General features: G+C 36.9%; 1 protein-coding gene across 1 annotated transcript; it reads right to left on the reverse strand.

Moving 5' to 3' along the window:
* Positions 1–10: 10 nt before the first annotated feature.
* On the reverse strand, positions 11–16,779 carry tex2l (testis expressed 2, like). Its single transcript, XM_084433454.1, has 12 exons — positions 16,276–16,779; positions 12,905–14,164; positions 10,344–10,544; positions 9,883–10,171; positions 8,372–8,601; positions 5,642–5,788; positions 5,392–5,491; positions 3,990–4,122; positions 3,267–3,401; positions 2,577–2,789; positions 1,359–1,479; positions 11–1,186 (listed from the first exon to the last, which is right to left on the reverse strand). The coding sequence occupies exons 2-12, from the start codon at positions 14,153–14,155 to the stop codon at positions 1,022–1,024; spliced, it is 2,985 nt and encodes a 994-aa protein (XP_084289580.1). The 5' UTR covers positions 14,156–14,164; positions 16,276–16,779; the 3' UTR covers positions 11–1,021.
* Positions 16,780–18,580: the final 1,801 nt, after the last annotated feature.

Consider the following 18,580-nt stretch of genomic DNA (forward strand, 5'->3'; position numbering starts at 1 on the left):
AAAGCATTCGAGTTAGTTTTTTATGTGCGAGTTTTATTAAATGTATCTTTCCCTTTTTGTAATCATCTGGGATAGTTCACCCAGAAATGTTTAACCGCCTTCATGTCATTCCAAACTTGTATGACTTTCTTTCTCCTGTGAAACATAATAGAAGATATTTTGAAGAATGTTTCAACTGTCCATACAATGAAAGTCAATGTGGTATAAAACAACACTGAAGAAAAGAAAAAAACTTCTTTTGTGTTCTGCAGATTGCAAAACAAAGAAAATCATACAGGTTTAAAAACATGAGGTTGAGTAAATGATGACAGAATCCCTTTAAGGGCAGCACAACCAACCAATTTTACAGATTTATTGTTTGTGTATAGAGAAAAGCACGATAAACAGAAAAAGAGAATTTTTTTAGCACATTCCTCCTAGAGCTTTGAGAGGTTAATAAAAGTGAGACATTGATGCTAATGCACAAATATTAAAAAGAAAAAACAATAACTGTAACATTCAAATGCCTGCTTAAGTTATTACAGATTACAGATATTACAATCTTGAAGTGACACTTGACAAGAAAATGTGAAATCGTACAAAAACTGTCTTGATACTTCATAATGTAAAAAGCAAACACTTGTGGAACATGTAAGACTTTTTTCAAAACGAGTTATGACTAAAAATGAATTCTTTAATAAATTCTTTATTATTTACTATTTCCTTGTTATTACTAATGTTTATACGTCTAATTTAAGCTATTGTGGATGTTCAACAAATAATCAGTTGTCCTTAGGACATAAACACAATAAAATAATAAAATGGTTTTAAACACACATTAAGCCAATGGTATGATAGGAATAACTGTTTTGGGTTTCCAAGAAATGGGAATGTATGATAATGGGAGATAATAAATTAAGAGAGAACATGTGTGGGATGTTTAAATGAAGCTGATTACAAGTTACACTCCTAGTAGTTTTTTTAAGTTAAAGGAGCGAGTTCCTGATACCGGTGTATTGACATGTCTGTCCACAAGGAGGCACTACTGTAGTTCTGCAGAATGTTCCAGATCACACCTGTCAGTGGAGGCCACAGAGGAATGCTGGGACAGCTTTGCAGGATGTTGTTGGGAAGCTGTCGGGTTGTCCATCCCAGAGTGCATTAGCGGCAGGTAAATGTCATCCATGTTGGGCAACACAAAAACTTCCTGGGAAATTATTAGGAAATCGGACAAGAATTGTTATGGAGGTTAATTCAAACATTTTAAAGTACATAATTTAAAGGCAGGGTTTTCCCAAATTTGTTTAAACTGTCTTTATACCAATACATAATTGAAGCTATGAAGAACATGAAGCTATCACAATCTCATCAAAACAAACCTGAAACTCATCTTGTAGCTTCTTTTCAATCCATTCAGTCACATGACAGAAAGTCACTTCTCGCTCTCCCAGTTTGGGCCTGACTCTTAGGTCAAGTTTCGGGGGTCCGCAGAAACCATACCTAAAAGAGAAACAACAAAACACTTATTATTCTGGTGCATGTATCCAAAGACATGTCTGCAAACCTGAATGCACAAAAATCACTTCAATATGAGTACCATTGTGACTTCACAAGATCCAGAAAAAACGCGGTGTAGTCCAAACGAGCCGTTTGTTGTAGTTCTTGAACAGTGGATTCTGTTTAATAAAAGATCTCCCTTTGGAGTGGACTTTGAGCTTTGTAACCTTGCAGATCATTTTTATGCTCAAACAGCAACATTACACACTAACTAAAGTTGAAAAAGTGAAAAAGCATAATAGGACCCCTTTAAAGCATTACATTTTAATACTCTTTTGTCATGCTTTATTTTGATGTACTGACTAACATACTAAAGCACAAGTTAAGTATTTGATTATAATTGTATCCGTAGTGTGTTGGTCAATATTACATTAATTTAGTATATTTTAATTGTACTAAATTGCTACTTCATAATTGCAAAATGTGTCTAAACACAAGTTTCAATAGAAATGACATATTTCAGTTACCATATATCCCTGTCAGTACATCGAGCAGTATAATTGAAACATATTTCAAAGCCAATAAAAGTTATTATGAAACTACATATAAGATACTAAAATCCTACTTAAGCAGGTCAAAAAAAGCACTCTAAAGTTCAGCAATTTGCATTTAATATAAATTTAAACTATACTTTCATTTAATTGAAATTAACATGCAATTAAGTGTCAGGAAACATAACATTAATTTCGAACTTAAGTATATTCTTTTAAAGTAAATTAATTCCATGCTATTTGTTTTAAATAAAAATATGCTAAAGTGTACTTCTTTTTCACAAGGGACACCCACAGTGAAATTGCATTGGTCCACAATCCTGCTCCTCCTCTTTGCATCACTGAATTCATCACATCATGCCCAGTTAGCAGACTTGTCTCTAATCCTTAATTATGAAAATGAAATTGAATTACAACAAAGTTAAAGAGTGAATGACACCAATCATTAAGGAGCGTGATTGCTTTCGATAATCTCTGTAATCATTGTGTGAGCTTAAGCAAAGCTTCAATCCCCGATGCAACATTAACAGCGTGTTCAATGGCTCGTACCATATTCTGTCTGTGGGGGGAGGAGGAATGTTGACGGCCAGGGTTCCAGAGAGCTCTTTAACTTCCACCGCAAGCAGAAGAGGGGTGTTGGACATTTCTTCTATCTTCTTCTTTATGTACTCATTTTCTTTGGCCTTCTGGAAGTACTTCGACTTGGCAATCTTGTCGACAAATTTCAAAATCCGTCTGCTAGTGCTGCCTCCAGCTGCAGCCCTGCGGGAGGCAACGTGAATTTTTCATCAGATGGCTTTGATTTATTTTAAGAAGCATGTTTGACAAAGAACTCCAAAAAAGACAGAGATTATGTTTTATAGGCATAATTCACCCAAAAATCATGTCGCTCCAAACCCTCTTGGCTGGAACGCAAAAGGGGACATTTAGCAAGATGTCCAAGCTGCTCTTTTCGATACATTGAAAGTGAATGGTGACCGTGGACAAGAACCAGGGTTTACATTCTCTGAAATATCTCAACATATTGCATGTTCAATTGAAGAAAGAACGGTTTGGAACGACATGAGGGTAAGAAAATTTAATTTTCCCTATAATGTCAGCAAGCCACTTAATTTACAAAGACAGCATTTCTGAAATACATCCCATCCAAATAATGCAAATAGTTGCAACATCCCAATCTCAGAGAATAACGAATTATGTTTATTGAATTATGTTAATTGTTCAGTAAATAATAGTTACCCCTCAACACCAGCTAGAGCCTTTTCTGTCAGGGTTCCTTGAGTGTCAGCAGATGAAACTTCCTCCTCATCCGAGGATCCTGCACTTGAGGATTCCTCATCACTGTCAGCCAGCACAGAGAGCCTGGACCTGCTACTGCACAACACATCCAGACAGGACCTCATCATAACCAGATATAGACATAAACCCACAAATGACACTGGGATTATACTGAGTCTTAATGTTTTTTTGTCTCTGATGCTCACCAAGGCTGCATTTACTTGATAAAAATACAGTAAAAACAGTAATATTGTGAAGTATTTCTTTCTGTTTTCTATTTAAATGTATTTTAAAATGTCGTTTATTCCTGTGTTGCATATCTGAACTTTCAGCAACCATAACTCTTCAGTGTCACATGATCTTACATCAGAGATCCTTCAGAAACCATTCTAATATGCTGATTGGTGCTCAAGAAGCATGGCTTATTATCAATGCTGAAAACGGTTGTGCTGCTTAATATTTTTGTGGAAAGCAAGATGAATAGAAAGTTCAAAAGAACAACATTTATTTGAAATCAAAAATATTTGTTGTAATCTAACAGTGTTTACTGCCACTTTTGTTCAATTTAAGTATTCTTTTTCTGCAGGTTATATAGTAGACTTTATATATGCCATGCTGTTTTGAGATAATAAGTACTGGATGATGACAATTCAGAAAGGTTATTTTTATTCTCCAAAAACTTACAGCACATTGATTGTCTCCAACTCTGTCTCTGCCTCAAGGACTCCCTCCTTCCCAAGTTTGGAGAGGTTGATTTTAGTCTCTAGAGTCATCTGTAGTGCTCCTGTGTACTCCACCTCCACATGCAACCATATACCTGACACAGAAAGATATTTTTCTTTTAATAATAGCAAAAGTTACCTGTTGTTGTTATAACTGTTGTTACAAAAACTTTTACATTCAGCAATACATATCTAGTTCAGTCATGAAACTCTTTACCACATAGCACAAGCTGATTGGCCTTTGCTGTTTCTGCAACCAATGAGATTACTTGCTCTACAACTAAATAGTCTGGTTCAGTATTCGCTGTAGGCTAGTCCTGCAGCATGCCATCAGAGATCCATCTGGATCAGATTCCGAATGATTATAAAAACAAGATGGAGTCCATCAACACCCCTAATGCTGGCACAGTCCTATACATCGTCCTCGGTCGACATTTCATTCAGTAACATAAGGCAATTTTGATTCTGTTTAATGTTGATGATCGGGGTGTTGATGATTTGATTACATATGATATCACAAGTTTCTGCATCTTCTTCACCTGTGTTTTGATATTAAGTACTCTTTCAGAAGATGCATAATAGCGCCCCCTACCTTATAAAAGTGAAAACACGGAAAGGTGTTAAAACTCGGGGAAGCACTTTCTCATAAAAGACGAGATAACTCGTCAATGGCAGGGAAAGAATTAAAGAAATGCTTATTCAGAAAATGCGTGATTTCTTCTTATAAATTAAATAAAAAGTAATAAAAAAAGTAACAATTAAAATGTTAGATATATCAGCTCAGCTCACATATATTAATTAACCTATTTTAATATTGACTAATAATGTTGTAAGGTGTTGAAATCAAAGACTCTAAGCCTGTGTTACTAACCTATATGGTCAAGATCTGTTCATGGATGAAAGTCCATATAATTATAGCACAGTAAAATGCCCACAAGTCTACTAGCACACATTATAAATCCATAAATGGGATGAGACCTGAACGAGGGAGCCAGACAGTTGAAAGCCATGACATGTTACATAATTCTCACAGATCATGATGCGGAGAGTAAAAGACACACACTGTGCCCTACACAATAACAGCTTCACTTCTCGTGGGGATAATACATCCCGCATGTTCTTCACATTGAGCATTTCACCATGCAGCTGAGCGTGTAAACAGACACGTGTACACGCGCACACACGCGAGCTCCTATTCGCTGAGGAGAGTGACGTGATGTTATGCGCTCCTTTGATCCCTGAGATTACAGAAGGATAATAACATCTCATCTACTACTCAGTGCAGGAACACATACGCTCAAGCAGTCGTGATGGATGAATGACCAAATGCTCTTTTATAAGAGGCTCTTAGGAGCCCTGCTCACCTCTGCTGTTGATCTGTGGCAGTGAAGTGCCTGTTATCTGGGGCATACTGGAGCCCATGGCCAGTTCGGTGAGGGTCAGTTCATCCATGAAGTAAGGCAACTGTGGTAAAAGAGGGTAAACTCAGAAACACATGGACACAGGGTAGGACTATTATTATCATAATCTATTTATTTCACTTGAGGAAGATTTAAAAAAAAACATCCTTTATCCAGTTAAAGAACATGATGTAATTCCTGTCTGTTCTCTTACCCGAATTTTGCTCAGCTTTCGCTGTATTTTCTGTTGGACTTTATCAGCCCAGTACTTTTCATGGAGGAAGTCCCAAAAGATTCGACCAATTATCGCGTTCAACCAGACAGGCTTTGTTTCATCTTCACTGCAACAAAAGGTCTGCTCCTAAGAGGGTGATGGAAGACACATTGTAATTTTCTACAATGTGGGGTAAGCTGCACCCCTTTTGACTTAAATAGTCCTCAAAGCAAGGAGAAATTAAATATTAAATAGGTAAAAATAATAGTTCTTCATACTGTATATTTCAAGATATTTGCTCTCAACTGAAAACACTGTGCCAAAACATATTGCTTCTGAAAAAAAGTGACAACAAAAGGCACAATTTGCTCCACTTTAGGGGTAAACTGTAATTTCTAGAGATATGTTGAATCATTTGGAAAATATGTGAAAGATTTACATTTTAAAATTGAAATATAAACTTTGTATTATTATTATTAATCCAATTCCAAAATCCCATTACAAAACTGTATGAAATTTTATGCATTTTTTTATGACATTATGAAAGTGTGCCTCAAAACAACATTTTGAAATGTGATTAATATATTAGTTTCAGAATATTTTAATGCTGTAAAACATCTTTCAGCATTTTGTAATATATATACTGCATTTGAAGGCAAAACTAACAGGGGAAAAAAAAGCTTAATTTAATAATTCATGAGTAATCTTTAGCCAAATAATTTACCAAGTTTTATATTTACCCAGTTTTATATAGCAATTTACCATCATGTACTGTATAGCCAACATGTTTGAGACCTAGATAAATGTGCTTATACATACCTGCCATGTAGAAAATTGACTTTATACCAAAAAAAGCAAAAAACATTTTAGCTTTAAAAACGCTTTTCTAGTCAGCGGTGCACTAGCGATAAAATTTGTAATAAATTTTTTAAGCGGTGAGGATGAATTAAATCACTCAAAAGTGACGGTCCAGCCATTTATAATGTTATAAAAGAATTCTGTTTTACGTAAATGCTGTACTTTGAACTTTCCGTTCATCAAAGAATCCTGAAAAAGTATCATGGTTTCAAAACCATTAACGGAGTTTCTATTTACACCAATAGCTCGCCTTGTTGGCAGAGGCTATTTACACTAACTCCACCAACCATTTTCTGATTGAGCCAGACAAAATTGCAAAAGAAATCCCATTGAAAACAGGATCAGTTGCGTGGTGGAGAATAAAGCAAGGTGGCGTTAGCTTTTGAAGTGACCGATCTGAGTTTGAATCTGCCTTTTTCCAAACTCATTCTTCTCCCATTTCCCATTGCATATTAGCTCGGAGAGGTGGTTAAAAAATAAATAAATGAAGAAGATATTTGAAAAGTGGAAATAAAGTGGAACGAGTGTTTAATAGTGTGAATAATGTATTTATCAGGTTAGTGGTAGGTGTAGGGGAGGGCTTTAGAGACAAGGACGATAAAAGGATTAATTCACCCAAAAATGAAAATGATGTCATTAATTACTCGCCCTCATGTCGTTCCAAATCTCTAAGACTTTCATTCATCTTCAGAACGCAGATGAAGATCTTTTTTAGTGTAATCTGAGAGCTTTCTGTCCCTCAATTGACAGCCTACGCAGACTCCAGTGGTTTGACCTCGATTTTATGAAGCGACGCGTGTGCTTTGCACAAAAAAAACATTATTTGCCACATTATTTACAAAATACTTAGTGCAAATAGGCGCTGCTGAGCTACATGAAAACTCAAACAGAGCACAGCTCATATTATTTTTACAGTATTTTTTAGTCAAATAAATGCCTGGTTGAGCATAAGAGACTTCTTTCCAAAACATTTAAAAATGATACTGACCCCAAACTTTTGAATGGTAGTCTATGATGAATCATTGGAAAATATGTGAAATATTTGCATTTTAAAATGAAAATATGAATTTGATCGTTGATAAATAAGCTAATTTATTAATCCCATTCCAATATTTTTTGGGGGGGCACATTTTCATATTGTCAGTGTCATGTTCTGTTTGTTTTGACTTTCACTCATCACATGTGTTCCTTTGTTCACCATGGACAATAACTACATTCATCACAGCTGTTCATCCTTTAGTTAAACATCTCTGTGTATTTAGTTCCTGCCTATGGTTCAGTTCATCGTCCAGTATTGTTCGTGTGTGATGTTTGCACGCTGTCTCAGTTCTGAGCTATATAAATAAACCTTGTTGTTATTTGTCATCTTCTTAGTCTTCCTTGGATATCTGTGACACATATAGTACAGCCAGTAAAAGTTTCAGGTTTCAGTAAAACAAAGGTTTAAATCCAGTAAACAATTTAAAAGCTTTTGTAATTGTATTTCCTGCATTTAGAGGCAACACATATTCGTTTTACAGTTTTGTCAATTTTAGCATCTGACACACTTCCCACACCCACAGGAATGAAGCTTTGTTTAATAATTAATTCCGAATCTTTAGCTAAATATTTAACCTAGTTTTATTCATTAGCAATTCACCATCATGTAAAGCCAACATGTTTTAGACCTAGATAAATGTGCTTTGACATACAGTAGGCCTACCTGTCATGTAGAAGATTTACTTTGACGTGCTTTGGCAACATCTGTATATCAGGCTTTTGTACATGGTCACGTGACAAAGATTATTCACAGCTTGCGCCTTTACAGGGATGACAAAGCTCGTTCACTGACACAAAGCGTTCTATGACAAAGCATGTTTGTTTGAAGCTCACCTGCTCTTTGTCAGTAGGACTGCCCTGGGTGCTGCTTTGGCAGGGGCTTTGAACAGGACTGGCGTGTGCTGAGAAGACGAGACTGGTCATGTAAGAAGTATAGTCTGGTATGTTCTCCTTTACTCTGCCAACCAGATCACTGTGGAACACATCTTCACTGCTGTCCTTGACTGAGCCGTCACCACCACGTGACAGACCATAAGTGTTCTCCTCACACAATACAGATTTATCTAGAGAGCAAAAGAAATGATTAGAATAGTGTTTCCACATTTTAACTAATCGAATATTGCTTGTACCACATCTAGCCATATTTTAACCATATTCATACTGATTGGATGAATTTAACTGAATGGATTTATGTTGATTCTAAGCAATCAATTAGTTAATAGTTAATAATAATAATAACATGATAATCTTTTTTGAGTGCAGAAATCTTAACTTTTTCATTTATTTATGACTGACAATATGCATCACATTAAAGAGACAGTTCACCCAAAAATTAATTCTGTCATTAATTACTCACCCTCACGTCGTTCCAAACCTGTAAGACCTTTGCTCATCTTCGAACACAAATTAAGATATTTTTGATGAAGTCCAAAAGCTTTTTGACCCCCCTATAGACTGCAAAGTAGTTACCACTTTCAAGGCCCAGAAAGGTAGTAAAGACATCATTTAAATAGTCCATGTAACTACACTGGTTCAACCTTAATGTTAAGCTACTGTTTGTGTGCAAAAAAACAAACATAAATAACGACTTTATTCAACAATTTCTTCTCTTTCTTCTCTTCCACATGCGTGTGATGCTGACGCAGGAGCCGGCCAATACTGAGCCGGATTTCTGACGTAGAACCCGGAAGCGGTGCACTGTTTACAATGTGAACAGCGTCAGAGACTGACACGGGAAAGAATAAATAGTTGAATAAAGTCATTTTTTGGACACACAAAGTATTCTTGTCGCTGTATAAAATTAAGGTTAAACCACTTTTGTCACAAGGACTATTGTAACGATTTCTTTACTATTGTTCTGGGCCTTGAAAGTGGTAATATTGTTGCAGTCTATGGGGTGTCAGAAAGCTCTCAGATTTCGTCAAAAATATCTTTGTGTTCCGAAGATGAACGAAGGTCTTACGGGTTCGGAACGACATGAGGGTGAGTAATTAATGACAGAATTTTTTTTTTTTGTGAAGTAACCCTTTAAGTTTATTAGTTTGTTATCCAAATGAATAGAAATTTTATATGGAATTCAAATACATAAATCTTAAATTTAGGCCAATTTATTCATTCTTTGTTTTTGACTAACACAAAGCAAAGTAAAAATATTCCCTTATTAACAAAAATAAAATAGATTAAAAGAAATGATCAATAAATTATATTAAAAGCCTGATCAAATACGTTACATAAATCAAATATCATACAAAAAATTGACATATTGTCAAATTATGTTTTTTGTTGTTGTTGTTTTTTGTACGTATGTTGTATGTTCACTTCATCATAAATGATTGCAACTTTACCACCAAATATAGATTCAAAAAGGTCCTCTTCTTTGTGAATGGACACAGAAAACAGTCGATGGAACCATTCCTCTTTCTCCCGTCCCGTTCGTCCAAAGAGGTAAAGTGTGACAGGTTGGGAAACATTAGTCATAGATCCAGGGGGTTTCTCTACTTTCTGAACCTCGCCCGGACCCTCTACTATCTCGTCTTCTTCCACAGCTCCTTCTCCTTCAGCCAAACTTATGCAGATAGGATACTTCCTGTTCCACACTCTCTTGTGTGCCAAAGCCAGTGGCAGAAGAAATACCTGTTACCAAGGCAACAACTTCATTATGATTATGTGACATCCATGCAACATTCTGCCACATTATAATTCAAGCTATTTGGGTTTAGAGACCATAAGCAAAACTGTGTCGCACTACCACTGAAGGGCAATGCACCTCTTTCTACTAAGGGGATAAAATCAGTGGGACACAAACCTTGCTGCCAGTGAGTCGAAATATCCGTGAGTGGGTGAATTGCTTTTCGTAGCAGGGCTCATCAAAGGCAGCCCAGCGAGGAATGCTGTTACGTGGGTAGTCAAGCCGCAAACAGGGTCCATCCAATGTGACATACACGGAGTGCATGAGAGATGGCTGATAAGTCTCTGGATCGTATGTGTAAATCTCGTTCATCCAGCCCTAGAACACAGATACACTTTGCTTGTACTCTACTGTATTCTCTGCATCCTCGCTACAAAGTTTTAACACAAAGACTGACAAATTCAAGAAGTAGGGCATCAGGATAAGAGCTGTGATGAGCAGTGGGTGTATTTTATTCTGCATCAAGACACTGAAGAGCAGAGTTTATAACACAGTAGATTGGTAATAAGGGTTTTGCTCAGTTTTTGGAGAGAAGCAAGATGCTTAATGCTTACTTTAGACACTGTGAAATTCACTGCAGTGTGTTAAAAATAAAAACTGTTTCCTGAAGGACATAAGCTTTGACACATTGAAGTGCAGGTCTTGGTTTAATAGCAGTCTGCAAGTTCTGTTGCTTTTCTTAGCATTTAACCCTATATTGAAAAGACCAACTACATGTCTTCTGCCCCCTCATGGATTATCCATGCTCTTCAGGAAGTAGAAGGACTTGTAACAATTTCCAAAATGTCTGCCTGTGTCATGATGCATTTGTTTTTGCTGGGAAATTTGATAGTCACAGTAAGAACAACTTTTATATTGTTATTGATATTTCAAAATGAAATTGTAATAAGTGGATATGCAGGGTATTCAACTTATACTAACTTGATTCTTGATACTTTATATACAGAAACATTGTGTTGAAAATGGGTGTATCAAATATGGCTAAGAAATTTGGGTATTATTCATGAGTTAAAATTGTCTTTCATGAAAAATCTCTTTACTAAGATAAATTTATAATGGAAACTGATATTTATAATGCATCAAATTAATCAAAAGTGACAGTAAAGAGTTAAGTAAAAAAGGATATATAGAACCTTAAAGGATTAGTTCACCCCAAAATGAAAATTTCCTAATAATTTACTCACCCCAATGCCATCCAAGATATCCATGTCTTTCTTTCCTCAATGGGAGAGAAATTATGTCTTTTGAGGAAAACATTTCTGGATTTTTCTTCTAACAATGGACTTCATTGGTTACCATCGTTTTTAAGTCCAAATCAATGCAGTTTCAAAAGTCTCTGAAGTGTTTAAACGGGCTGTACGCGATCACAGCTGAAGAAGAGGTTGTTATCTAGCGAAACGATAGGTCATTTAAAAAATATATATATAATTTATAGACTTTTTACCTTCAATAGTTCGGATTGAGCTGATCAACAAACGGACAGGGAACTACGTCATCATGTTGAAAGGTCACGCCAGCGCCGGCAGAAGTACCGCCCCACTGTTTACAATGCGACCGTACGTAGGAGGATAGTTCAAATAGTATTGTTTGCTATTACATATAGTAATAGTATTCAGTGAATATGAATATGAATAGTATATGAATAACATTCTGATGAATATGAATAGTAGTTCAAATAGTATTGCCGGCGCTGGCGTGACCTTTCAACGTGATGACGTAGTTCCCTGTCCGTTTATTGATCAGCTCAATCCGAAATATTGAAGTATTGAAGGTAAAAAATTGAAAATGACCTATCGTTTCGCTAGATAACAACCTCTTCTTCAGCTGTGATCGCGTACAGCCCGTTTAAACACTTTTGAAACTGCATTGATTTGGACTTAAAAACGATGCAACCAATGAAGTCCATTGTTAGAAGAAAAATCCAGAAATGTTTTCCTCAAAAAAACATAATTTCTCTCCCATTGAGGAAAGAAAGACATGAATGCCATCTTGGATGGCATTGGGGTGAGTAAATTATTAGGAAATTTTCATTTTGGGGTGAACTAATTCTTTAAAAGGTTCTGTCAGGCGCTTCATACTGTATATAGAACCTTTCAGGGGTTCCCATCACGGGATCATTTTATGAATTTAGTTTTAATTACATAATTTTCTTTTGATTCAGTTTTGATTTTAATTAAATCTTATTAATTAAACAGCTCATAAAAAAATAAATAACCTGTTAAACATGAAAGTATTATGCAATAATTTAAGACATTTTTCCACAAAATTATTAAGCAGTTACATTTTTAAACTGGGATAGTAATAAAAAAAGTTTATTGCACACAAAATCGGCATATTAGAATAATTTCTGAAGGATCATTTGACACTGAAAACTGGAGCAATGCCTGCGGAAAATTTAGCTTTGCCATCACAAGAATACATTTTTACTGTATTTTTGATCAAATAATGCAGCCTTGGTGAGCATAAGAGGATATAAGCGTATATTGTATATATTACAGTTCTTTTTAACATATTGTCCAAAAATTCAATAGAATGTTTTGCTATTCTGACTATTATTTAATACTGGGTTACATTACAAATGCATGCATTATATTATTGTATGCAAGCTTCCATTGCAAGTACAGAGATAACACCAATTCTGTTTTAACAAATACATTCGCAATGAAAATGCAACTCACCTTGAGGGAAGGTACATTGCTCTGCGGGGTTTCAAAGAGAATGTTATTATAGGAGGTCCCATGTAGTCTATGTTGGTGACTGGTGGACAGGTCTCTGATGGAGCCCCAATGGATGAGCACAAGCCCCAAAATTAATCCAAACACTAAACCAAGGAACAGGCCAGACCAATATGCTGACAAAGGAATGATAAAATAGCAGTATGACACTAATCCAATATAACCAAGAGCCACTCCTGGCACTGGACAGGAGCATTGCTTTGTCAAACCTTGATCAGTTTTGTTAATGCTGGTCTCCATCACAGGTCCAATGTCTATCTGTGTGCTATGGTGGTCATGGGAGAGGGAGGATTTCTGCATACACCGTTTACGATGTCTCACAGGCCAGTTGCACTCCGGTAGAACCTCACTTTCTACTTTCCTAGCACGTTTAGGAGATTCGGATACAGTCAAATCAGTGTTCGATTTCCCGATTCCGACGTTTTTGTAGCTTGGAGAGTCCATCGATCCTGTGCTCCTTTGGTGCTTGGGGCTTCCAACACTTTCCTCACGCATGATCTTACTGAACATGCTCAAAGGTTCCTGCATGGCCTCTGAGAGCTTGCGTCGGGTGTCCTCCAGCTCCATTTTAAAGAAGCTTGCTTTGGGCTCAGTGGGGGACAGGTTGACCGGAGATGGAGGGGCGGTGCGGGAGTCACCATTGCGGCTTTTGGGCTGGGTGAATTGCGTCCACAAGTGCAGATTGAGCTTGGAATCAGACCTGGATTGAGACACTTCAGGCTCACTGTGAGAAAGCTCGGTGGAAATCGACTTTACAAGGCTGAGGAGTGGTTTGGGCTTTAAAGAAGACTCTTTCAGTTCCAGTTCTGTAGATAATGACTTCACTAAGCTGGCCAAGGGCCGGTGAGTAGGCGAGAGGAAGCCAGAACCCGGAAGAAAAGAGTCTCCCAGGGAGCCTGATGAAGGTGGAGAGAGAGGAACTTTGAATGCAGGTGAGCTGAGACCCCACTCCCCCTCTGTCTGAATGTCGACCGAACATGGTCTTTGGGTATGGAGGGAGCTGAGTGACTTTTTACCATCACAGTCCAAGGTGAATATGAGGTCATCGTCATCAAGATTGTCCCATTCACCCTCGGTGTCCGTCAGCTGGATCACTATTCCCCTCCGGTCCGTGTCATGCTGTGGCTGTAGACCCGGCCTCTGGATCTCACTGGACAATTTGTGGGTTCCTTCATTCCCTGTCATCCCTGCCATGATTTATCTCTACACGGCACAAGTAAAACATTTTTGAGTCAGCAAAAACAAGACAATGAAACTATTTTGCCCCAGATATCTGGGCAACACAGTTATTTTGCTTCCATCAGCAGTTTTTAAAGCATTACACAGCATTATATGATTATGAGAAAGATTCTTTCTTTGGCAATGCTCATTTTGGACAAAACATTGACTGGATCAGTTTTGTTCCACAATGAAGTAACTTCTACAACTCTTTTCCCTCTACAGCAGTGGTTCTCAACCAGGGATGACTTCAAATTATTTAAATGAATTATGCTCAAATATACATTTACTCAAGAACGTACAGCTCTTCACAAAACTAATTTTCTTCAGCACTCCCAGTTTCTGTTAATTCACGAGTTCACACTTATACATAATCAGATTGAGTAAAAGAGTATGCGTATTTGGCCTGCTGTCCGAGGAGAGGGTCCCGAGCTCGGTATTTTGGCCCGAACCCAGAGTACTCCCCCCGGATCTCTGGTTAGGATAGTAAGTAACCAGGCGAGTGTGAGGAGACAGGGTGGTGGAGGGATGCTGAAAACTGTCGGGGAACATAGTTGATTTCAAATATACCGTCTGATAAAGGGGGCCTTCAAGTCAAAAAGCTGAGAACCACTGCTCTACAGATGACCCTCTTTGAATATGAATATTGTCTAGACTAGTCTTATATAATGCATATACAGTAGTCAACATTTGAAGTGGATCAAAAAAGTTAATCAAAGTTGTCCTAAGACAAGAACGGGTATTGTTCAAAATTCATGCATAACTTTCAAAAAGGTTTTGATCCACTTCAGATGTTGACTACTGTATAAGTTTTGGGCGATAACAACTTTGACATTCTAAACACACAGAAAGCACTGACACTATGTTGTTATATAAGGATTTAAGAAAGATTTAAGAAAGTTCATGCACTTTGTGCCTGATTTTATCCTATATTTATCCTTCATTTTGTTTTGCCCATTGTAACCATTTCTATATAGACTGTAGCATCCTAAAATACTATTAAGTCCATCAAGGGAACCAGAATGAGAGACTAAGCTATATATCTCTTAGTCAGGAAAAATCGGAACTTTAGTTCAGTCAACTGACTCAATTAAAAGCAAAAATCTCCCACTATCTTTCTAGGTCAAGTAAGGCATTTAAAAGTAAGTTAAAGACGGCCTTCTGTGGTTATGTAACCCTGTGACACCAATTCTCCAGCAACTGGCAAACTCTCTTTAATCCCTACTCCATTCAAACCGGACTGATGAAATAATAAACCAACAGACTGTCCAAGGGCACATCTATGTGGCATGATGTCAGAACTCATGTGTCATCTAATATACTGAACAATCAACATTACTGTATAGGATATAAGAGTATAAACAGTGTGCCTAAACCATCATTTGGTGAGGTAGAATGAAATATGAGTGGCTTTCTTTCAAGCTGACCATGAAATGGTTACAAATTCTGCTAAATAATATCTGTCAAATTACAGCTGACTTGCAACAGGGTAAAAACATGATGTACAATGAAACATTCACTCCCAAAATGTTATTGATTACTAATTTAAATCTCAGACTTGGATACGCATGGCCTTCTATAATAATCTCTTCTGAACTACCACTGGCAGTAAAATGCATGTTGATGGACAGCCTACTGGAAGACAACCATAAGAAAGATCTAGACTAAATGTTGGAAATAAACAGACATAACTTTTGTAGAATGTGTTATTGATAAATAGAACAATTGCATGCACATTATAAAACGTCACATAAATGCCCAATCCTTCAAATTCCTTCAAATCTGTCTGACACGTAAAAAAAAAAAAAAAAAAAATGTTCAGATGGATTATATATTCATTAATAATTCTCAGAGACTCGTGCCAAACAAATACTGAGCAATACGATAAACTTGAATTCATTGCAACGAACAGCAACACAGCATGAGATTCATCACAGCAGATGGTGTGTTGCTTTGCAGGATTCATGCAGTATATGATAGGGGATTCTCTTATTAAAGCAAAACTAACTAGATTAAAGCAATTTAGTGACATTTAAGAAGCACTGGCAAATGACAATTTCTGTGATAACGAGATCATTTTAAAATAATGAACTCACCCAATTTCTGCACCATCGCCTGATCTCCAAAAAAATAAAATAAAATAAAAATAACAGCTTTTGTGTCCCGTCAGTAACACTGAGTCGCAGTTCCGAGAATCATCTCCAGAGAGGAGACAGATTACACTTTCTTAAAACGTCTTGCATGAATCATGAGTCTGACTCTGCACACAGTTTACCATAAGACTTTATGATATAAACAACAGTAACAGACCGATGTGCGTTTGTATCGTCCGTTAGGGCTGTGCAAGATGTGCATGTGTCGGTCGGTAAATCTGGACTGTGCAGCGCGTGCAGCTACGGAGTTTTGAATTATTATAACACTTATGCAGTACATCGCTGTTATATTAGGCTACTGTGAAGCTGTTTATCCCAATAGAAACTAACTCCTCCCCCCTCACAGGCTCCATCCAGATGTGATTTTGCGAACAGCAGCTCTTCAATCTGATTATAGGAAGCATGGCTGGAGTCCACTTTAATCCCGATTAAAAATAAATAAATAAATAAAAACTCCAGCATCAACACGCTCAAAGACACAACAGGACATGTCATGACCCATAAGCACTCCACATTTGTCCTGAATCTGTGACAGTGACCACGTTTACATGCACAGCACTTTCAGATTAAGATTAATTTAGGCTATTCTGGTTATGCTTATTGGAATATAATGTAATATGCATAAAAATAAAATACAAATAAACTTTTCTCCGGACATAGAACTAGAAATGCTCACTCTTACAATATATTATGCGGTAATTTTGTAGCCTAATTTTGGACAATTTAATAAATAAATAAAAAGTAATTTAAACTCGTTAATTCTAATTAATGTCTTTATTTTTTCTTTTAATGTGCTTAAAAAAAAAAAAAATCATTATATTTTTTTATGTTTGTAAAATGTAAATTTACTGTTCGCCCCAAACATGTTTCTGTCATGACAACTCTTGGAGAGATTGCCATGAATGTGGCAATGTTAATGTACTGTATTTGGTCTTGGTGGACTAGATCTGCTCCTGCAGATTAAGTACAGAGACTTGCTACAATACATTCAGACACGCTGCTGCACATATAACATGAAATAACCCTTGTAGCTGTACTAGTGGAGCTATACAGGTGGAGCTGGGGAAGGTGGAGTGTTTCTTGCTCTGTCCAAATACCCACACTTGCAGTCTTTGCACCTGACTTGTCTACTTACATGAGTGTTCAAGTGAGCGTGAAGAGTGCAAATGTGTGCAGAACTTTTGATTACCCCATGGCAGGGGTGCCGCTAGCAATTTTGGGCCCTATGAAAGAATATGAGGTTGGGCCCCCTACCGCACCCATTCCATTACTAAGATCGATCCCCAAAAGCGTGGGCCCCTAGAATCGTCCTAACTTTCACCTCCTTAGCAGCGCCCCTGCCTCATGGGACACACTTATAGTCTTGCAAAAAATGCAAGTGTTTACAGAGATTTTCAATACTTTGCATTTTAAAATAAACTTCTAAATGTCTGTTCAGCAGTTGCTATGTAACTAACAGAAGACACAATATTAAAATTGTGTAATTAAGTGATAAAAAAAGCAGTTGCAAATAAAATGTACAAAATAAACACCCTCATCAGAACTGAATGCGTCTTGCGGAAGAACAGCTACTTCTCTCTGTTTATGTCTATGACAAGTCACGTAGTTACTGGGCTACTCTGCAGTGGTACTACCAGTCTAAAACAGTCTGAAACAGTCCGAATATAAACACTTATTATAGGTGTACCGTTACAGTGAATCAGGGTAAGACAAAAACAAAAAAAAAACGGTTTGGAAAATGGATTCATGATGTACTCGCTCATTATATCATTTTTGTACATTTTGTAAAACAATACCAAGTATTTGAATGTGCAGATGCCACAGCAAACAATCAGCTGCGCTATGTGGATAACAATGTGATCGCTAACAAATTGAGTTAAAGTTCAATAATAACTCTCGAGTATGGGCCTATATAGATGCTTGATTATGATTTCACTTTTTTAACTTTAGTTAGTGTGTAATGTTGCTGTTTAAGCATAAACAACATCTGCAAAGTTACGACACTCAAAGTTCAATGCAAAGGGAGATATTTTCTTTTACAGAAATCTATTTTTAAGGACTACAAACGACAACGAGCTTCTTCCAGTGTTGGTGATATCACAAACCCTAAAGTACAGTAGCCCCGCCCACTGATTCGAGCATGACAAGTAGTAGTAGGTATATAACAGACATGACCTTAACACTGGATCTAGTAACCAAGCGATAAACATGCCTTTGAAGAGTGCAAAATGTTGTGCAGTGCCATGTT

This window comes from Rutilus rutilus (genome assembly GCF_951802725.1).
Source record: "Rutilus rutilus genome assembly, chromosome: 16".
In the NCBI taxonomy this organism is placed as follows: domain Eukaryota; kingdom Metazoa; phylum Chordata; class Actinopteri; order Cypriniformes; family Leuciscidae; genus Rutilus; species Rutilus rutilus.

What these genes read in the sequence shown, in the direction of transcription:
- tex2l (XM_084433454.1), bottom strand. Translation starts at nt 14,155, where the DNA reads ATGGCAGGGATGACAGGGAATGAAGGAACCCACAAATTGTCCAGTGAG. An exon ending in GCCACAGATCAACAGCAGAG is followed by an intron (nt 4,123 to 5,391) that starts GTGAGCAGGGCT and finishes TTTCTGTGTCAG; the next exon opens with GTATATGGTTGCATGTGGAG. An exon ending in TTGGAGACAATCAATGTGCT is followed by an intron (nt 3,402 to 3,989) that starts GTAAGTTTTTGG and finishes TGTGTTGTGCAG; the next exon opens with TAGCAGGTCCAGGCTCTCTG.